Here is a 22,996-nt window from a genome sequence, read left to right as displayed (position 1 = left end):
AGGTCAGTGATGGAGAGCTTACCCATAATGGGGTGGGGGTTCCATAGGCCACACTTGGCAGCAACTGTGGAGGGAGGGGAGAGGGGGTAAAGGGTGAAGGGAATGGGGAGGGTTTGGATGGGAATGAGTTGGCGAGGGGAATGGGATGGGGGTGGCACTGAGACAGGAGGAAAGGGATGGGGTGAGCAAGGGGGGTGAAGGAAAGGGATTGGAAGGGAGGGGTTTGGCAGGTGTGTGCACAGGGGAAGGGAGATGAGGGTTGGTGCTGGTACAGAGGGATCCAGGGAAGGGTCAGGGAGGAGGGGTGGGGGTGGAGTAAGGGGAGGGAAAGAGCTGGATGGGAGAGGGGAAGGGGAAGGTGAGGACTGGGATGTACAGATGGGAGTAGGGCGAATTGAAAGGTCATGGTGACGTCAGTGAGGTTAACGACAGCACTAAGAGCAGTTACCAATTAAAATATGATAGGAACAACAACATAATCGGGTGATCCCCAGAGGAGAAGGTCCATGGGTTGTTCAAGTAAAAAAGGCTAATGTTTAGGAGACTCCAGAGGCTCTAGGCTGAATTATCTCTGAGGTGGTAGAGGAATGGCAGGAGAGCTGGAGCAGCCCAGTGGCTCATGCTTTCCCTGGCTTCTTTCCACTTCATTGCAGCTGTCATCTAGGTCATCATTAGCTACCCTCCCTCTCCCTCTCTCCTTCCCTCTCTTCCTTCCTTCCTTCTCCCTCTCCCCAGCAAGAATCAGGTCTGTGTTTCCATTCCCTGACTCACAGTATCTGCCTATCGCCCAGTTCTGTTTTCACCTTCAAGGTGTATGACCCCAGGCAAATGGTTCACACAGGTGAGTCCTGTAGGTTTTCACCAACTAGGCAGCTCTCTCAACCTGATCTCAGAATGACCAGAGTTATATTTTATTAGGAAATTGTCTGTGGTCTGCACTACAGTGACGGAAACCCCATTGTATTAGAGAGGTCCTGGGCAGGTTGTGGTGGGTGTCATCTCTCCTCTCGACCACTCTTCTCCTGTCTGCCTGATGGGAGTTCCTGGCCCAGTCTGTCCACATTTATTGAGTGCTTCCTGTGGGAGGCTCATTTTACTAGGGGCTTGGGAGAGTAAGGAGGGTATAAAATAACAGAGTTGGTAGATACATTCCCTGCCTAAAAAGGAGCTTACAGTTTAGAAGGTGAAAACAGACATTAATATAAATGAATAAATTACGGATATATATATAAGTGCTGAGGGGGTAAGGGTGGAGTAAATAAAGGGTGCAAATCCAAAGTCAAGGATGACGCAGAAGGGTGTGGGAGAAGAGGAAATGAGGGCTTATTTGGGGAAGTCCTTTTGGAGGAGATGAGAAACAGCATCATCTACTGGAAAGAGCATGGCACTGGGAGTCAGAGGACCTAAACCCAGGCAGGATAGGAGGAGGCAAACTGATTGAGTGCTTTAAACCCTATGTTAAGGAGTTTCTGTTTGGTGTGGAGGAAGATGGGCAACCACTAGACAACTGAATTTTTTTTAGAAAAATGATTCAGGCAGCAGAGTGAAGTATTGACTAGAGTGGGGAGAGAGCAGGCAGGAAGGTCGAGGAGGCTGATGCAGAAGTCAAGGTGAGATATGGTAAGTGCTTGGATCAACATAATAGCAATTTGGTTGGAGAAAAGGACAGATTTTAGTGTTGTTGTGAAGGTAAACCTGACAGCATTTGATAACATTCTATGTGGGTTGAATTTATCTGTTTTGATGGTAGTGATGCCTGTCTACCTGTACCTGTCTACTTGTTTTGTTTTGTTGTCTGTCTCTCCCTTCTAGACTGAGCCCGTTGTTGGGTAGGGATTGTCTCTATCTGTTGCCGAATTGTACATTCCAAACGCTTAGTACAGATGAGCCTTGTCCCGTGAACCTCATAGCTAAGAACTTACAGGAAAGACCTGACTGTGTCATAGTGCTGTGTGTGCTTGTGATGTTACCTGGAGTTCTCAGTCCAAAGTCCTAGCCCCAGGACTCACTTTAGGAAAGCCAGGGCTCCTGTTAGCTTCTGCTGGGTCCTAAAGCAGAATTGGCAGGTTGGAGATCACTGCCTAGTACCCTACTCCCCCCACACCCCCAATTTTAAACCCAGGGTTTCTCAGTTTCCTTTCTCCCCCTCAGGGGCTAGAGTGTCAAACCTCCAGAACTGGTGGTTCCCAAACCTTCCGGATATCCTAACCCTAACCTAGAATTGTCTCCAGTCCCTCCTCTGCTCTACCTTGTCATAGCTCCAAGCCTTCCCTTTGCTCCATCGTCCCAGGAACATGACTCTAACTTCTCACCTTGAAATGGCTGAGGGTCTTCTTCCCCAATTATCTGATCTCCTTTTTTCATTCATTCAATAGTATTTATTGAGCGCTTACTATGTGCAGAGCACTGTACTAAGTGCTTGGAATGTAAAAATCGGTAACAGACACAGTCCCTGTCCTTTAATGGGCTTACAGTCTAATCGGGGGAGACAAACAGACAAAAACAATAGCAATAAATATAATCAAGGGGATGAACATCTCATTAAAACAATAGCAAATAAATAGAATCAAGTTGAAGTGCATCTCATTAACAAAATAATAGAATCAAGGTGATGTACATCTCATTAACAAAATAAATAGGGTAATGAAAATATATACAGTTGAGCGGATGAGTACAGTGCTGAGGGGAGGGGAAGGGAGGGGGGAGGAGCAGAGGGAAAGGGGGGAAAAGAGGGCTTAGCTGAGGGGAGGGGGAGTAGAGGGAGCAGAGGGAAAAGGGGGAGCTCAGTCTGGGAAGGCCTCTTGGAGGAGGTGAGCTCTAAGTAGGGTTTTAAAGAGGGGAAGGGAATTAGTTTGGCAGAGGTGAGGAGGGAGGGCATTCCAGGACGGCGGGAGGACGTGGCCCAATTCAGTCATTCATTCAATCATATTTATTCAGTGCTTACTGTGTGCAAAGCACTGTACTAAGCATTGGGAGAGTAAAATATAACAATAAACAGGCACACTCCCTGTCCACAAAGACCTCACAGTCTAGAGGGGGAGACAGACATTTAAATAAATAAATAAATAAATAGCAGTTGCATACATAAGTGCCATGGGACTGGGAGTGGGGGATGAACAAAGGGAGCAAGTCAGGGCTACACAAAAGGGAATGGACAGATAGGTGAGGAGGGCTTATTCAGGGAAGGCTTTTTGGAGGAAATATGCCTTCAATAAGGCTTTGAAGGTGGGAAGAACAATTGTCTGTTTAATATGAGTGGGGAGGGCGTTTCAGGCCCGAGGCAGGATGTGGGCTAGAGATGTGGGCATGAGATAGAGGAGATAGAGGTACAGTAAGAAGGTTAGCATTAGAGGAAAATGAAGTGAGTGGGCTAAGTTGTAGTAGGAGAGAAACAAAGTAAGGTAGGAGGGTGCAAGATGATTGAGTGCTTTAAAGCCAATGGTGAGGAATTTTTGATATGGAGGTTGATGGGCAACCACTGGAGTTTCTTGAGGAGTGGTGAAACATGATCTGAACTTTTTTTAGGAAAATTATCCAGGCAGCAGAGTAGAGAATGGACTGGAATAGAGAGAGACAGTAGGCAGAGAGTTCAGCAAAGAGGCTGATAGAGTAATCAAGGCAGGATAGGATAAGTGCTGGTAAGTGCTTTCCTCTGATGGATTACAAATTAATGTCCTAAGGCATTGTAACTGCTTAATTAAACTTCTCTTTGGAAGGACACTCAGAAATCTCCCAGTTTCCTCTTCTTTCTCCTGAGCATGTGGGCTAGGTGGGGTGACTGCCACATTGCTATTTTCAAAAGTGCTAAGGATAGAAGATTCAAATTAATTCTCCTCTTATCTCTCTGGCCATTCATTCTCAATCTTCTTCATGGGCTTCAACTCTCTCCCTCACCCCCTAACTGTGGAGGTCCCTCAAGGTTCAGTTCTCAGTCCCCTTCTATTCTCTATCTATACTCATTCCCTTGGCAAACTCATTTGCTCGCATGGCTTTAACTATCATCTCTATGAGGATGATACCCAAATCTAAATCTCCTCCCCTGATCTCTCTCCCTTTCTCCAAGCTCGCATCTCCTCCTGCCTTCAAGACATCTTTACCTGATTGTCCTGATTGTCACCTCACACTTAACATGTGCAAAACAGAGTTCCTTGTCTTCCCACCCAAACCCTGTCCTCTCCCAGACTTTCCTGTCACTGTAGATAGCACCATCATCCTTCCCATGTTATAAGCCCATAACCTTGGCAGTATCCTTGACTCTGCTCTCTCATTCAACCCACATATCCAATCCATCACCAAATCCTGTCGGTCTCACCCTCACAACATTGCTAAAATCTGCTCTTTCCTCTCCATCCAAACTGCTATCATGTTAGTATAATCACTCATCCTATCCCTCCTAGATTACTACATGAGCCTCCTTTCTGACCTCCCAACCTCCTGCCTCTCACCATGCCAGCCTATACTTCACTCTCTTGCCTGGATTATCTTACTATAGAAATATTCAGGGCATGTCACCCCCTCCTCAAAAATCTCCAGTAGTTGCCTATCCACCTCTGTATCAGACAAAAGCTCCTCACCATTGGCTTTAAAGTACTCTATCACCTTGCCCCCTCCTACCTCTCCTCGCTTATCTCTTTCTACAACCCAGCCTGCACACTTCACTCCTCTGGTGCTAACCTTCTCACCCTGCCGCGATTTCTCCTGGCTTGCCGCTTACCCCTGGCCCACCTCCTACCTCTGGCCTGGAACACCCTCCTTAAATCTGCCAGACAATTACTCTCATCCCCTTCAAAGCCTTACTGAAGGCACTTCTCTTCCAAAAGGCCTTCCCAGACTAAGCCCCACTTTTCCTCATCTCCCACTCCCTTCTGCATCATCCTGACCTGCTCCCTTTGCTCTTCCCCCATCCCTGTTTCACAGCACTTATGTACACATCGGTAATTTTTTTTATATTGATTTATTTTATTTATATTTATATTTATATGGATATCTACCTCCCCCCTCTAGGCAGTGAGCTTGTTGTGGGCAGGGATTGTCTCTCCTTACTGCTGTATTGTACTTTCCCAAGCACTTAGTACAGTGCTCTGCACACAGTAAACACTCAGTAAATTCGATTGAATGAATGAATGAATAAAGGTGAGTGGCTATTGATGGTCCTCCTTAATACCAGAAAAGGAGGTACACATGATCAATGAATGGTATTTATTGAGTGCTTTCTGTGTGCAGAGCACTTTACTAAGCTTTTGGGAGAGTACAGTATAACAGAGTTGGTAGATATAACGGAGTTGGTAGACTTATTCCCTGCCCACATGTGACCTGGTACACAGCATGACACAATGATGTAATAGCTGCCAATTTTTGGAAAATGCACTAGTTTGGTGTGGCCCTACTAGACTATTTCTCCAGGAGGACCCTTGAACCATTTCTCAGTTCCAGAACCTCTGCATTGTCCTTCCAGTTCCATTTGAACCCTGCCACAGTATATGAGCTGCAGAGCTTAGCGGCAGGATCCATGGCAGAGGGAGCAGATTAAAAAGAGAGAGAGAGGAAGATTAAAAATAATTTACAAACAATCAGTGTCTATGAACCATACAGGGGGCAGATCAACTGAAAATCATACATCCATTGAAAAAATAGATGACTGGCCACCCTAACAAAGGCTGGTGACTCTAGAGTGACAAAGGGTGACCCTACTAGGCTTTTGTGAATTATTTGAGGAAGTCTTCCTGAAGGAGGAGGGATTTTAGGAGGCCTTGAAGATGGGGTGAGCCATGTTCTGTCCAGAATGTGGCGAACCTGGGCATGCAGTGATGCCTCAGACTGAGGCCCTCCATTAGAGCAGGCCCAGTTGGAGTCATTGCCCCAGGCCCTACACTTTACAGAGCCCCCAACACTACCTAAAGGATGGTCCTGGAGATAACACTTCCAAGTGCTCTATATCAACCTGTATTAAGCACTGGGGTGGATACAAGCAAATCAGGTTGGACACAATCCCGGTCCCACGCGGGACTCACAGTCTCAATCCCCATTTTACAGATGATGTAACTAAGGCACAGAGAAGTGAAGTGACTTGCCCAAGATCATACAGTAGACAAGTGGCAGAGCTGGGATTAGAACCCATGACATTCTGACTCCCAGATCTATGCTCCATTCACTACACCATGCATACACCATGCATACACCATCCATTGTACTAAGTACTTGGGAAACTATAATGCAACAGAGTTGGTTGAGGTGATCCCTGCCCACAGGAAGCCTACAGTCTATAGGGAAGCAGCATGGTATAGTGTATAGAACATGTGCTTGGGAGTCAGAAAGACCTAGGTTCTAATCCCAGTTTTGCCACTTGTGTGCTGTATGACTTGGGCAAGTCACTTAACTTCTCTTTGCCTCACCTGTAAAATGGGTATTGAGCCTATGAGCCCTATGTGGGATAGGGACTGTGTCCAGTCCGATTATCTTGTATCTACCCCAGTGCCTGTTACATAGTAAACGCTTAAAAAATACCACAAAAAATACATATAGGGGTAAGCGGACATTAAAGCATATTAGGCATAGGGGAAATAGAGTATAAGAATATTTACCTAAGTATTGGGCTGAGGTGAGTGTCCAAGGGCTTAAAGCGTACACAGCCAAGTTCATAGTCAACACAGAGGGGAAGATAGAGGAAATAAAGGATGTAGTCAGAGAGACCTCTTGGGGGAGATATGACTTCAGGAGGGTTTTGTAGATCGGGAGAATCATGGACTGTTGAATAGGAAGGGGGAAGAAATTGCAGGCCCAAAAGAGAATGTCGACAAGGGGTCATTGGTAGGATATACAAATATAGTTGTAGCAGTACTAAAGGTATTAATTGAGAGCCAGTTTAACTAGTGCCATCACTTGCGAAATTACAACAGAAACTTAAGACTGTTCCCTGCCCACAAGGGGCTTATACTCTTATAAGTAGAGGAGAGAGACACAGACATTTACAACAGTGGAATCAGAATGCAAACTCTGTCCTTGGGGGATGCAATTGAAGGGTAGGACTACTCCAGCAGGAAGTGTTTCTATTATTTAATCTACTCCCACTGCCTGCCCTAGCTAGATGAAAGATCCCTAGTCTGGGTGTGGCCTACTGGAACAGTAGTCAGTCCCACCCTCATGACCCAGACCTTGAATTCTGACCTGGAAACTGCTGAATTCCATGGTTTGGGTACAGCCAGATGAGCAGCAAGACCAGGGGCTTGAATTGGGTCATCATTCTGCGCATGAGCTTGGTGCACTGTGCTACTGGTCACTCTGGCTGGTCAAGGCTGCTGGGTCCAGTGTAACCACTGAGGACCCTGCCAGCACCAGGCCTATGGCAAGCAGGTGATTGTCAGTTTTAAATTAATAACTGGGCCACATGGTGTTTAAAAAGAAAATAAATTCCCAGTTCAACCAGGACTAAGCCTTACCTCTTCCTGTCTTGATTTTCCTCTCCCTTGGGGATGAATACACATGGAGAAAGCATTACCAACATGCCCTTGTAAGCCCTCTCGAATGCTCCCAAAAGAATTGTGGGTATTTGTTTGCAGTCACTTCATAGTCTTTGCAGTTTTCTCAAGACCAAATTGCCTTTTGGCTCATCCTCTTGAACAACCAAAGCCCAAGCCCCAGCCCCGGAGTTGCTCCAACCTGCCCTGAGCTTTTGGATTCTGCATTTCTGTCAACCCTCAAGTTACACCGCTACCTAAACAAGCAGATGTTTGATTTCTCAGGCCCTTAAGAGACAGTCTAAAAGTTCTGGACTCCATCATCTTCTGAAGTCAATGTTGGCAGCAGGTGGCTGTCTTGTTTAACTATCAAGATGATTGTAAAGTAAGGCACCTTGGGGAATCCAGAGTTCAGCCAATCAACAGCTCACAACTGAGATCATAGGCTTATTATCCACTGCCCTTCAGATTCCCAGTGCAGTGTGGACTAAGGAAGGAAGGCCAGGAAGGCTAGCTGAATGCTGGACATTTTGGGGGAACAGATAGAAACCCAAACATGTTGCAGCCAGAAATCTGGATGTCCTTAGTTTTGCGCGATCCTAGGTCACATGGAACATTGGATAGGCAGAGTGTTGGGCTGGGTTGGGTTTAGGAGTTATGTTGTTGCCTCGTCCATTCTTTTTTTTTAAATGGTATCTGTTAAGCACTTACTATGGGTCAAACACTGTTCATTTTCCCTTTGTCATGGCAGCATTCTCCCCCTAGATGGTTCAAACTGTCCTCAAGTACTCTGTGGGGCTGCCAGTCCAGTTAAAGTGATTGATCCAAGAGTGCTAGTCTAAATCAATGTAAAAAGGAACTGAGATCCATCCTCTGTGGCTGCTAGTCAAAGCCTGGCCATTCCTGGGCTGGCCTGGGAATTCCAGCCCATTGGCCCCTGAGTTTCTTGGCCCAGTGTTGGGAAACAGGTCTGGAAGTGTGTCCTTCCACGTAAGACCTGATTCCTGGGGCTTCTGGGGCAGGAGTCGTCAATCAATCACTGATGATGACTTTATCTGTGTGGAGCACTATTTTAAGCACATGGGAGACTACGGTAGAGTTAATAGACACTATCCTTGCTCTCAAGGTGCTTACAATCTAATGGATTGAAGTCCCGTTCCCCCCCCCCCCCCCCCACCATGGAGCTGGTACAGCTGATCAGGGAAACCCCAGGAGATGCCAAATCCAGCCTGTAGATCAGGGGTAGGGTTGTTCGTTCCCTTGGAACATTGTCTCTCTTGCTGGATACAACCCGCTATAGGCCTGAGGGAGACCTGGGGCCCAGGAAGCAACGAGTCAAGAGCTGTTTCCACTCAAGTCTCTGTTGAAGTGCCTAGAGAGACAGGCTCTCGCCCACCCCTTCCCTGAGTGCTTAACATTAATGGCAACCCCAGCCTGTTGCAAGGACCACCGAAATTATTCATATGTGCGGATGTGAGTGTGTGCATGGGCACGTTTGGGTATTTACCCAACATATGGGTGTAAGGAAATGCCGGAAGACGGATGTGAGCTTGCCATCGGTCAGAGTGTAGAATTACTCTTGCACAATCTTAGGAAACCCTCCCCCAGCACATTGTGCTCCTACATCCTCTTCCTTCTCTTCCTCCCTACCGCCTCTCCCAACCCCTCCCCAGGTCCTGCAGCTGGCAGGCTGGGAAGGCCAAAGGAAAAGGAACCCAGATAGTCTGGCAGCAGGGAAGTTCCTGCTGGACATGACTGTTTTTTCTGAGTTGTTTAGGAAGGATTTTTGTTCAATTTCACCTGAAGTCTCATCCTTTTCCAGATGGAAAACAGTAATTGATTTAGAATAGACCTCTCTCTGCTCTCCCCCAAAATTGTGACTGGTGTTCGCTACTCTGGACAGGAGCAGTCTGCTGATTCATTGCTCATTTTGTTTTTCTTCCTGCCTTGGAGCTTTGTGGGTGTCCCTGTGTTGGCAGCTGGAGGCTCTGGGAATGGGAATTCTGGGGAAAACAGGATAAACTCATTGGCAGCTTATGGAAGCTGTTTCCGTGCAAGCCCCAAGGGGAGTCTTGAGGAGAGAGAGGGCATTCTGAAACTAATTCAATCTTGCTGGAATGAATGTGATACTCAAGAAGGGATTTCAGGTCTCAGTAGTTCCTGCCTTGCCCCTGTTTCCACCATTTGACCAGCCCTATGTATTTATTTGGACAGTAAGTTGACCTGTTTTATATGGGCTAGTTGTCCGACAAGCGGGTGGGGAGAGACTATAAAGGATGAATCGATTGTCCTGTAATAACTTCAGTTAAAATGTACTGTAACATTGTTTAATTCTCAGCAACTTGAGGAATTTCTCCACCTTGTGGCCTTAGCTCCAACTCTGTGATATTGTGCCCTTGATCTCTTACCCCTCTCCCAAGATTTCCCCCACCTCTTCTGTAGCCTGCTGGGGTTGTAGAACTGTAGAACCCTCTTTTTTTAGAATTTGAGGTTCCCTGTCTATTTGTGAACCCCATCGTGCATGCGTCCATTTTAATCAGTTGTTAACCCAGCCCCCAGCCCCCAGCTCACTGATTACAAAGCAAGAATGAAAACTCAGAGCAGTAGCTCTGCTAGATGGTCTCAGCACCATTAGCCTAGGAGATAACCCAAAAGGACCAACCTGAAAATGTTTAATTTTAGAGAAAGAAACTGAAAAGTTGTGAAAGCTGGAAGAAAAAACTGGCAAAAAAGATTTACCAGATATCCAGATGCTGTTTAAAGACCTTTTTGTATGTCAGTCAATCAGTCATATTATTGAGCACTTACTGTGTGTAGAGCATTGTAAGGAGCACTTGGGAAAGCACAATATAGCAGAGTTGGTAGTCATGTTCCCTGCCCACAAGGAGCTAACAATCTAGAGGGGGAGACAGACATTAAAATAAATATAGGTCTGCTTAAAATCTATGTCCCTGAACAAAAAAACAGTGGCCAGACAGAAACTTTGCAAGGCTAACTGAAAGGATAAAAGGTCACCAGAGGGGAAAAGTTACCCTTTCAAAAATGGAAAGCTCATCTGAGTTAAGAGAACAGGGAAGTTGATAATGGTATTTAGTGAGAGCTTACTATATGCACTGAATGCTTGGGAGTGTATAATACATTGGAGTTGACAGAAACATTCCCTGCCCACAACAGGTTTCCAAGCAGTCCTTAAGAAGTGTCAGGGTCAGGAAACAAGAAGTTTGAAGAACATCTTGCAGGAGATGGCAAACTTTGACCGTATTTGAAGCCAGATAAGGAATCAGATGGGGCCACTTGGTGATCAGGCCGCACATGGGGATGAAAAGATGAAACACCTAAATGTTTTATTGTAATAGATAGGATGGTTAAGGCCAAATTGATAAATTAGATTAAAATAAATGACCATACAACTCGAGTCCTGAAAAGACTCAGAGGGGAATTTAAAAACTGCTGGTGAGTGTGTGTAACCTATCTTTACATAGGGCCACCACACCAGAGGACTGTAGTTTGCCAGTGTAACTGCCATCTCTGAAAAAGGTTACAGAGGTACCCTGACCATTATCACTTCCCTACTTGACAAATTACTGGTCTTGATAATCAAGTTTAGAATTCGTGAGGTGTTTGAAAAATGCAGCCTGTTTGGGGAAGGACAACATAATTTATATGAAGGAAAATCAGGCCGCACTATTCTGCTGGAGTTCTTTCAAGGTGTCATTATGCATGTAAGGAGAGGCAGGGAAAGTGGCATAATATATCCGATTTGTAAAGACTTTGGCCAAAAATTTAAAAAGAGCATAATCATGGGATTGAGAAAATAGTCAAGGTTTTAAAATGGTCTGCATGATAGGAAACAAAGAGCAGTAGAATGCACTCGTGTTTCAGGATGGAAAGTGGGTCCCCCAAAAATCAGTGTTTGGATGAGTTTTGCTTCAGTCTTCATCGGGAGTCATAGAAGAGAGAGTGTGCAGTGAAATCTTCAAGTTAGCAGATGACACGTAGCCATTCTGGGTGGTGAGATGCCAGATGGATGGGGATCACCAGCAGGGAGATCTCACAGAGCCAACTGAGTGGGCTGAGAAATGGCAGGCAAGCTTCAGTGTGAACAAGGACAAGGAAGCGCACTGAAGGAGAACAATCCGGATTATCCCTGCAGGACGATGGGCTCAGAGAACTCAGGAAAGAGATCTCAGATGTCTGTTTGATGTCTGTTCCTCTAAGAAATCAGGTGAATGTGTGTTAGCAGCTACAAAAGCTAACCAATCGGGCCCTCATCTAGAAGGTGTTTAAAAAATAAAAGACAATTTTGCCTCTATGTAAAATCGTGGTCACACCAAAATCTGTAACTCTCTGTGCAATTTTGGTAGCTGTGTAACAGGAATGGCAGAATACAGTTGAAGAAAGGATGGAGAAGTGTGACCAAGAGGAGGCCTATATAAGAAAAGACTGTAAGAGTTAGCAGCAACTATGTGTGGCCACCGGAGGGTGGGGGGTGATGAGGGCCGTCCCCCAAATAGTTTGCTGGGCTGGATGCCCACCTTTTTCATCTCAGAATTGTGCAAGACCTGAAAGCTTTCAATCAGGGCCAAAAAGACCCAAAATGATGGCTTTCTGGCTTGTTGGTTCTGAAATCTGTAATCTCCCAGTCCTCATCCCTCCTAAAATCCCTGCACGCACAATGGAAAATTGGCACCACTGGTTAGGACTCAGAAAAGTGATGGCTGAAAGGGAACGGGATAAAAATCCACAAAATCATGAAAGGCGTGCCCCAGAATTGTTTGTCAAATCCCACTTCTACAGGAAGAGGGGAGACTCAATAAACCTGGAGGGTGGTGGGCAGGTCCCAAACAAATGGAAGGAAACCCTTCTTCAGCTAGCAGGTTCTAAGCGGATGGAATGTGTTCCATAGAGAAGTTGTGCAGCTGAAAACATGTGACCAACAGCCGATTCAAGTAGACTTTAGCTATGATGTCCCCTCTATTGACATGTCTGTTGTCACTTTGAAAAGTCCCCAGTTGATTAGTGAAGCACAGTTGTCCATAATGGACTACTAGAAGCCAAGTTCAAGATTTTAGGTGGTCCTTCCTTAACCGTGATCCCCGGAGAATAGTCATGCAGATGCTGCTGTGACAGTCCCAACATGAGCTGGGCAGGCTTTGGGAGGGCTGGACTAGGATGGTAAGGAGCAGGATCATGGAATGTGAATTTTATTTTTAATCACCCATCTAGCAGGTCAGTGACTTTCCAGACAAGCTGCAGAGAATTGTTGAATTGCTGCCTCGCCCTGCTGCCCTCCCAGGGTCAGCCCTGGAGTTAGAAGATGAGTAGCATCCTTGACCTGCTGGGGATGAGCGGCCCCCATGGAAATGGGCAGGGAGCAGCGATGATGCTGAGGAGATGGGGTCATCCTGAGGAGTCTTTTTTTTTTCCATGGTATTTAAGTACTCACTATTTGCCAGGCACTGTACTAAGCACTGGGGTAGATACGAGCTAATCAGATTTTCCCATGTCCGTGTTCTTGTCCCAAATGGAGCTCACAGTCTTAATCCCCATTTTACAGATGAGGTAACTGAGTCACAAAGATGCTAAGTGATTTTCCCAAGGTCACAGAGCAGAAAAATGGCAGATCCTGGTTCTCTGACTCCCAGGACTGTACTCTTTCTGCTACCACTCCCAGAGAGCTGTAGTGTAGAGAACTCAGAGACAACAGCTCACTCCAAGTCAGGCACCTTTAATCCCACTCTCTCCCCAAAGGGCTCAGCACGTGGCCGTTAATCCGGCTAATAATAATTGTGGTATTTGTTAAGTGCTTTCTATGTGCCAGGCACTGTACTAAGCACTAAGGCAGATACAAACAAATTAGGTTGGACCCAGTCCCTGCCCCAAAAGGGGCTCACAGTTTTAAGCCTTTGAGGATTAAAGGGATTAAATGAGGTAACTGAAGCACAGAGAAAGTAAATGACTTGTCCAAGGTCTCTCAGCAGACAAGTGGTAGAGCTGGGATTAGAACCCAGGTCCTTCTGACTCCCAAGTTCATTCTCTATTCACTAGGCCATGCTGTGAGCATGGGGTGCTTACACAAATGGGGTTTTAACACACCCATTCATTTGCATAAACCCACCCCAAGTTCACACAGCTTCCCTTGGCCCTCTGGAAGATGCTCCTATAGGAACAAGCCCTTATTAGTCCCCGTGGCTTCTCGTTGGCAGTTGAGCGGGAAATTGGCATCCTTCAGTCTCCAGTGGTACCCATTCATCACTCAAAGTCCTTTAGAGAAGCAGCGTGGCTCAGTGGAAAGAGCATGGGCTTTGGAGTCAGAGGTCATGAGTGCGAATCCCAGCTCTGCCACTTGTCAGCTGTGTGACTGTGGGCAAGTCACTTAACTTCTCTGTGCCTCAGTTACCTCATCTGTAAAATGGGGATTCAGACTGTGAGCCCCATGTGGGACAACCTGATTCCCCTGTGTCTACCCCAGTGCTTAGAACAGTGCACTGCACATAGTAAGCGGTTAACAAAAACCAACATCATTATTATTATTATTATTATTATTATTATTTCTCCAAGTGACCCTTAGTCTCCACCTTACAGCCTGATCCACCATCTTCAAGACCTGGGGCCTGGGGCAGTTGGGGCAGAGGGCACCTCTAAAATACCTAAACACTGGGGAACCCCGGAATGCTAGGGTCAATTTCAAGTTGTGATAGGACAGGGGTTGAAGATGTCCTGCCATGTCATCTCAGCACGGGGGAGGGTGTGGGAAGGGGCAGCGGTCCTGGGCTGCTGGAGCCAGTCCAACAATCAGACTGGGCCCCGAGGATGGCGGGGTGCTTTACGCAAGCAGGGAGGCACCTGCTGAACACTGCAGAGGCACTCCTAAGCAGCTGGCCTCTAAGCCTCTGGCCTTCAGAGTGTACTGCAGATGAGAGGAGACCAGGGGAGGGGAAGGAAGAGGTGGCATCAGCTCCATGTGGTGACAGCTCAGAGTCCCCTCTCTGTGCTGCGGGGCTAACCTTAGATCACAGGGGTGGCAACATGGCTTAAATCTCCCTCCCCACACCACAGAGCTCAACCCAGACTGCGGTTTGAAGCAGGTTTGGGGGGAAACTGCCATGGCAGCCCAGGGATGCCCTGTGGCAGCAGAGACTCTATGCACAGGGCTCCATGGTAGAAGCAGCTTAGGGCTCACCTCTCTGACAAGGAGCCCAAGCCTGAGGATGGCAAGGGTAACACTTTCCGGTAGGCCATGCTACTTCCCTGGTGCCGAGCAGTACCATGCCACACACCCTGGCGTGCTTATTGAATGCAGGCTTGAGTGTGCCAATGTGCAAGAAAGTGGGGAGTATCTGAAGTGCTGGGGCAGGGGAGGAAGTTTGGCTGGAATCAGGTTTGTGGATGCCGGATCCCTCTCCCCGCTTCCCTTTTGGGTTGGGAGTTACTTGGAAATAAAAAATGACTCAACATTGCATTTGTCTTCATAATTACTGGCATGCCAGGCCCCAGAACTGACTCCATCACGAATTTTCAGTTGTTAGATCCTCCCTGGCGGGAATTATCTAGGGGTCCTTCAGCTGGGACACCTAGACATGTCTTCCATAGTAGGAGCTCAGGATGCCCTGCTGTTGGGCTTGGCAAAAAGACATTACTCCAGAGATCAGGAGACCTGGGACCTAGCCCCAGTCCTATCCACTGAAGTATTGCTTCCTAAAAGGTTCCACTAGATGGGCAGGGCCAGCAGGAATTATGAAAAATAGAGTTGGCAAAGACAACAGCAACCACCAAGATGACAAAACACCTTGTAGGTCATGGTGCTACAGCACACAGCAGCACCATGCTGTGGTCACTTTGGCCACAAATGTGTTGTGCACCCTGCTGGGAAGTAGCATGGCCTAGTGGAAAGAACACAGGCCTGAGAGTCAGAGGACCTAGGTTCTGATCCCAGCTATACCATCTGTCTCCCCACCTCCAGCATCTCTTGCCCTTAATGACCTAGTCATGTACTTTACTGAGAAAATGAAAATGATTGGTGTGATCTCCCTAAAATTGTCCCTGTTCTTCTCTAGTCCCTCCCTCTTCCTACTCCTTATTCAACTCTCCCATCTTCCCCCGCAGTATCTCAAGAGTTGGTCACTGGCATCCTTTCAAAATCCACTCCCTCCACCTGTGTCTTTGGCCCCACCTTGTCACACCTTATCAGAGTGCTTGCCCCTCCCTTTTTCCTTTCCTGACCACTGTCTTCAACTATTCACTCTCCAATGACTTCTTACCCTTTGCTTTCAAACATGCCCGTGTCTCCCCTATCTTAAAAAAAAAAAAATCCTCCCATGACCCCATCTCCCTCCTACCATTTTTCTCCAAAATACTTGAGTGAATTGTCTATTCACACTGCCTCTCTTCCAGTTCTCTCCTTGACCCCCTCCAATCTGGAAACTGCTTTCTCACATGTCTCCAGTAATCTTCTTGACAGTGGCTTCCTAATCCTCTACAAATTCTCAGCTGCCTTTGACACTGTTGACCGCCCCTTTCTCCTGGAAACATTATCCAACCTTGGTTTCACTGTCATAATCCTCTCCTGGTTCTCTTCCTATCTCTCTGGCTGCTCATTCTCAGTATCTTTCATGGACTTCTCCTCTGCCTCATATCCCATAACTCATGGTTCCTCTCTGGGTCCCCTTCTATTTTCCAACTATACCCACTCCCTTGGAGAACTCATTTGCTCCCATAGTTTCAACTTGCATCTCTATACAGATGATAATCAAATCTACATCTCCAGCCCTGATCTCTCTCCTCTGAGGTATCACATTTCCTCCTTCCTTCAAGACATCTCTACTTGGATGTCCTGCTGACTCCTCAAACTTAACATGTCCAAAACAGGACTCCTTTCTTCCCACCCAAACTCTGTCCTTCCCCTACTTTCCTGTCACTTTAGGCCCTGCCTATCAAGCCCATAACCTTGGCATTATCCTTGATTCATCTCTCTCATTCAACCCACATATTTAATGTCACCAAATCCTGTAGCATCGCTAAATTCTGCCCTCTTCTCTCTATCCAAACTGCTGTTATATTAATCCAAGTACTTGTCCTATCTAACTTAGATTACTCCATCAGCTTCCTTGCTCATCTCCCTGCCTCCTCTCTCTCCTGACTCTAGTCCATACATCACCCTGCTGCCCGGATCACTTTTCTACAAAACGGTTCAGTCCATTTTTCCCCACTCCTCAAAAACCTCCAGTTGTTACCCATCACCTCTGTATTGAACAGAAACTCCTCCCCCTCAGCTTTAAAGCACTCAGTCACCCTACCCTCTCCTACCTCACCTCGCTGCTCTCCTACTATACCCCAGCCTGCTCGCTTCACTCTTCTTATGCCAACCTACTCACTTTACCTTGATCTTGTCTACCTCACTACTAAGTTCTCATTCACTTCCTGCCACTGGCCTGGAATGCCCTCGCTATTGATGTCTGACAGACAATCACTTTCCCCACCTTTAAAACTTAATTAAAAGTTCATCTTCTCCAAGAAGCCTTCATTTCCTTTTCTCCCACTCCCTTCTCCATACTCCTTGGATTTGCACCCTTTATCCACCCCTCCTTCAGCCCCATTGCACTTATGTACATATCCATAATTCATTCATATTAGTGTCTGTCTCCCACCTAGATTATAAACTTGTTGTATGTCTGTCAACTGTTATATTGTACTCTCCCAAGCTCTGCACACAGTAAGCATCAATAAATACAATGGGTTGATTTATTGGATTGTGTCTACCAACTCTGTTGTATTGTACTTCCCCAAGTGAGTGGCACAGTGCTCTGCGTACTGTAAGTGTTCAATAAATACCATTGATTGATGCTGAAAGCAGAATGGTTCCATTTCCTGACTCTCTGCCAGCCTTCTCTATGCCCCAAGAGCAGGCCACAGGATAACTCCTCCTGCCAGGGACTTGCTCTTAACTGTCCTCCAAGTGAGGCAGTGGTGGAAAGGGCATTTGGGGTCTTGAAATGGGGCTGTGTGGGTAGCTCACCACAAACCCTTTTAGAAACAGGAAAACTGATTTGATGGAGCCATCTGGAGAACAGAGTACATTTCTCCCACCCTCTATCTCAGGTTTGGGTCAGGAACCCCAGAAGCAGGCCATATTTAAATTTGGGTCACATACACACAGGATCTCCCTTTATTGACTGAACTGTACTCCCTTCCTGGCCATAGGGCCTTCCAAACACCTAGTTGATTAACATTCTACTTAAAGCCACCTGTCCCCCCAGTCTAGACTGTAAGCTCCTGTATCAGAGTTTGTGCCTACCAGCTCTGTTATATTGTGCTTTCCCAAACACTTAGTTGAGCACTCTGCACACAGTTAATGCTTAGTAAATATGATTGATTGATGAGTGTCAGTAGTTTCAGGAGTATCCTGATGCTTGAACTGTGAAATCATCTGTCTTCAGAGTCAGGTTTGGATTCTCCTCTTTCTGTGTCATCCCCAGACAGTCGTGATTGTATCTTGGAGCCCCTGTCCCTGCCAGAAAGTCCAGGTGGTCCCACTGCCCTGGAAGTATCTACGTCTGTGCCCTGCATCTTCTGCGAGGAACATTATCCTGGAGCCGAAAAAGACAAACTGCTGAAACACATGATTCTCGAGCACAAGGTGGTCATAGCTGACATCAAGTTGATTGCTGATTTCAGAAAGTAAGTCTTGCCCTTCTTTCCTTCCATCCTGGCAAGGCTAGGTACTTCTTCCTCCAGAGGCAGGCCTAGAAATTAGTGATTTTTAGTAATTTCTAGACAAAGGCCTAGAAATTAGTGATTTTCACTGGTGCCGTGAGAACCCAGAGTTGGCCAGAGAAAGCAGAGCCCGGCCCAGGGTAGTGGAGAAGTCACAGGGAGGGAGAGGGGATGTGGTGTTGAACTGACACCACCCCCCAACTCACACACACACACACACACACACACAAACACACACACTCTCTCTCTCTTTCTCGTATATATGTATGTTCATTCCTTCCAGAAGAAAAGCCGGGAAAGAAAAATCTGTTCCAGGGAGGGCCAAGGTGGATGATAGGTTCCAGAGCTTGGGAGCAGAGGGAGCCTGTGGGTCAGGACCTGAGAGTTTCAGGGAGCCAAGAGAGAAAGGGTGGGTGGATTGTCTGGGGGCTCTTCTGTCGGCAAGGGAGGCTGGTCATGGCTGGTTTAGGACAAGCCAAAGACACCCAGACCAGAAGGGAAACACCAAACAAAATCCCATTAAATTTTCACATCTTAGTCAGTACTCTCTTTGATGCCTGTCTCCTCAGAATTATTTGATCTTTGCTATAGGATTCTGTGAGTTCCCTTGCTGAAGCATCTCTTCAACTGGTGAGAATTAAGTCTCTGCAAGCAATAGTGCCCTCTGCTGCTCTCTCTATTTGTGTTCATCTTAAAGTGCCTCCTCTTCCCATTGGCTGTCCCTCAGTAGCCTCATGGAGAAGGTGGAACCTGTTCCGGGGGTGTTCATCATCTGGTCTTCTCTGGACTCGGCAGTTAAGCTTTTTTGATCTCCTCTGCCTGTTTAGTGATTCTCTGCCAAGAGTTCCCATTACAGTGAGGCAGTCACCCCTGGTGAGTGGTATTGGCCATTATCCTCATCCCTCCATACACACCTAAGCCTCCAGTCTTTCATGCTGGGAATGAGTGGGAAGGGGCCTGTTAGACTTGTTTGATTTGGGAGAACAGTGGCTCCTTATTCACCTATGCTGAGCAAAGAGAAGCAACAGCAACTCTCCCAAACCCAGAACCTTTGGAACAACAAAGTGGAGCTGTGAGTGTGGCCAGGATTCAGGTGGGAGTTCTACAAAACCCTGGCCACCATGGCTGAAATAGTTTCCCAGAAAGATTGATGACCAGCAGCTAATGTTTAATCCAAATGACATTGGAAAGAATACGAAAGGAGACTCCAGTGAAGATTCACTAATTGTTATAACTTCATGCACAAATATTGACAGATTGCCTGTGTACTTTCCCTGTAAGACTTTTCCTCAGGGCTGGAATCATAAATCCTAAAAGTAAATCCTTATGTACCTGGCCAATTAAAACTCAACACATTCTAAATAGACTCAGAGAAAATCAAAGACTGAGTCTAATAGGGTCTCCAACAGGCAGATACAGAGAGAGGTTTAGAGTCTAGACCAATACTTATAAAGGCTTACTTCTACCCCAGAGGTAGATGTAATTTTCACCTCTGGCCATGAAGGCAAACTTCTCCCAGCCCCAGTGGCCTGTGCAAAATGTGGGCACTAAGTCCCTTTGCTTCCTGGGTCATGTAGTTATTTTACTTCCCTTCCATGCTGCAATTCCCCTGTCACCTTTAAACAAGACCTGATTGGAGGGTCTGAAAGCACGCCCCTCTTGCTTAAAGTCTGACTAGGGCCAAGGATGGCCATCTAACAGTAGTGAGTGTAGGTTTTTGACCAAAAGCGATCTCCTCATTTGGAAAGGTTGACTAGGGGGACCTGGGAAGTAATGCAGCTGTGGAATTTGGGGCCTGTGACAGGGAGCTGACATCATCCACACAACAACCTCTCTCAGCAGGTCACTGGCCCCAGCCTGCAGGTCGGACAGCCAGGCAAGGCCTGGGCAAGCCCAATGGGGTCTCAGTAGTGGAGGGAAGATCAAGGAGCAGGTGTAGGTCTCTTGAGATCAGGGCGGGGTTATTTATGGCAGAAAGTACACTCTGGTACAAAGGTACAGGCTTGGGAGAGGGCATAAGTGGGATTTAGCCTTCACATGAGTCCTAGGGAGGGAAAGAGAGCAGACCATTCAGTCAGACCAGCTTCAGATGGTAAACCAGGAAAGCAGACACCTCGGGGTGGCCCAACCTCAGCCCCAGGGAGCTGGACCGAGAGTCCCCTGTCTTCTTTGCCCAGATTCAGCTTTTGGGTCCCGACCAGGAGGGTTGGGGAAGGAATGGCTGGGGAGAGGGCTGTGTGGAGCAGGCAATTAAGAGGGAAAGCAGAGAGGCCACTGGTGCTATGACTACAGTTGAAAAATGGAAAGATCCCAGACCCCTTCTGCATGCGGCAAAGTGGTACCTATGTGAAAAGGGACCTGGAAGGGGATGCAGTGGCCCCAGAGCAAATGGCAGGGGGAATCAGGGCTCCCTTTGGAGACATACTCTGGGTTTGGCCTTTGTCTGGACTTCCTTATAATATCATGCTTTACATGCCTAGCATACTGCCCGCAGGGTAGCATAATGACCACACTGAAAGGGGGTGGCAGAGAGAGGGGGCATCAAAATTTTCCCCTCCTATAGCAGATAGTTTGTAAACTGCTATGTCATATCTGTTGAGAAAATTTAGCAATGGGGAGTTTGTGGTCACTTCTATTGTGGAAATGAAGCCACAGGGTGATATCGGGCCTCCTGAAAGGAATTGTCCAACTGGGTTATCTTGTATCTATAGTAAGTGCTTAACAAATAGCATTAAAAAAATTGGGATAGTGCCCTGTTCTCTTTCTTTCTCTTTCTCTTTCTCTTTCTCTTTCTCTTTCTCTTTCTCTCTCTCTCTCTCTCTCTCTCTCTCTCTCTCTCTCTTTCTCTCTTTCTCCCTCCCCGCCGCTCCTCTCCTCTGCCCATTGCCTTGCTTATGTTCCCTTATTGTCTCTCCTCTATCCTTCCTTCATCCTCTCCCTACACCCCTAATCCCATTCCCCATCTCCTCTTGCTAGGGTTACTGACTTGACTCACACTGGGGAGAGAAGTTGGAAGAACCAACTAGAGCTCAAGTTGAGGAGCCTTGCGGGTGAGGTCAGCCCCCAGCCATATAGCTCTGCAGTTATAGGAAGGAATCAGCAGCACGTACTTCAGTTAAAGAACCAGAGGAATTAAGCTTTGCCATCGATTGCTATCAAAAGTGAAATGTGCTCTTGTGGTAAGGCAAAAGATAATGAGCAAATTAGACCACTTCATGAAAGAAAAAGAGGCTAATCATATCCCACCTTGACTGCTGCATCAGCCTCATTGCTGACCTCCCTCCCTCCTGTCTCTCCCCTCTCTAGGCCTTACTTCACTGTGCTGCCCAGATCATTTTTCTTAAAATTACAGTCCTTGTCTTCCTTTTCCTCAAGAACCTCCAGCGGTTGCCCATCCACCTCCATATCAAACAAAAACTTTTCCTGTTGACTTTAAAGCACTCAATCAACTCATCCCCTCCTACCTGACCTAACTAATTTCCTACTTTTACCCAGCCCACACACTTCAAAACTCACCTACGTACTGTACCTCAATCTCATCTGTCTTGCTGCTGACCCCTTGCCCACATCCTTCCTCCCCCTTAAAACTGCTACTCTCACCATCTTCAAAGCCTTTTTAAAATTATATCTCCTCCAAGAGGCCTTCTCCAACTAACCCCTTATTTCCCCTGCTCCCTCTCCCTTCTGTTTCATCTATGCATTTGGATCTGCACCCTTTAAGCACTTGTTATACACCTCACCCTCATCCCCATAGCACTAATGTACAAAGTCAGAGTTGATTTTAATGTCTCTCTCCACCTCTATGCTGTAAGCTCCTGATGGGCAGGAAATGTGTCAATACAACTCTTTTGAACTGTGCTCTCCCAAGGTCTTAGCACCATTCTCTGCATTCAGAAAGTCCTCAATAAATACCATAGGTTTATTGATTGAGGCTTCCTCAGAAAAGGGAGTGGTATTCACTGAGTGATTTTTAATCATTATTGGCAATATTTAGTGAACACAGACTTAGGGCAGGCACTGACTGTGGTTTGGGGACAACACAGGGTTAAAGAGGAGTGCCCCTAATAAGTCGAAACTATTGATGCCTGATTTAATAGAATATCTACCTCAGTGCTTAGCTCAGTGCTCAGTCCCTAGTAATAACTCATGTACTTAAGTAACATACCAACTTAATGGAAGAGGTAGAACCTGTAGAAAACATATAGTTAGGGGAATAGTGCAAAAACATAAAAATATAATATCCATGAACAGAATTTACAGGCTGCCTACTGAAGGCAGAGTATTGTATTGGTTCAGGGCACAAGGTGCTTGGGAACATATACAACAAGAGGAAAAATCTGATCCCTGCAACTAGACTAAGGAGAGGCAGTTTGGCCTAGGTGGAAGGAGCACAGGACTGGAAGTCAGAGTTAGGAGGCCTGGGTTCTGATCCCAGCCCTAGGTTTGCTATTTGTGTGACCTTGAGCAAGTCATTTAACTTCTCTGTGCCTCAGTTTTCTCAGCTACAAAATGGGGATAAAATAGTTCTCCCCCATCCATTTTACACTGTGAGCACTGTGTGGGTTAGGGGCTGTGTCTGCTATGATGACCTTGTACCTGCCTGATCACAGTGCCTGGCATACAGTAAGAGCTGAATAAATATCATCATTACTATTATTACTATTACAGCATAAATGGCAAGAATACTGAGTGAGTGATGGGACCAGGATGGTGAGGGAGAAGAGAGGAGAGAGGGGCTTCATTTTGAAATGCTTAGAGTGGGAGTGAGATTTTTGCATAGTTTAGACAGAGGAGGGGTGGTGTGTGAGGAAGTGATTGGGGGAGGGTGT

The 22,996-nt window shown here is 46.6% G+C and overlaps 1 protein-coding gene across 2 annotated transcripts in view; it reads left to right on the top strand.

Moving 5' to 3' along the window:
• ZNF277 (zinc finger protein 277) overlaps positions 1-22,996 on the top strand; it is a 101,810-nt gene that overhangs the window by 45,926 nt on the left and 32,888 nt on the right. For both annotated transcript variants that reach the window (XM_029074235.2, XM_039913343.1), the window contains exon 2: positions 17,930-18,131. In XM_029074235.2, coding sequence (XP_028930068.1) covers positions 17,930-18,131 — 202 coding nt within the window. The remainder of the gene's footprint in view (positions 1-17,929; positions 18,132-22,996) is intronic.

Source organism: Ornithorhynchus anatinus, chromosome 10 (genome assembly GCF_004115215.2).
Source record: "Ornithorhynchus anatinus isolate Pmale09 chromosome 10, mOrnAna1.pri.v4, whole genome shotgun sequence".
In the NCBI taxonomy this organism is placed as follows: Eukaryota; Metazoa; Chordata; class Mammalia; order Monotremata; family Ornithorhynchidae; genus Ornithorhynchus; species Ornithorhynchus anatinus.
This window is presented reverse-complemented; position numbering and strand designations above follow the sequence as displayed.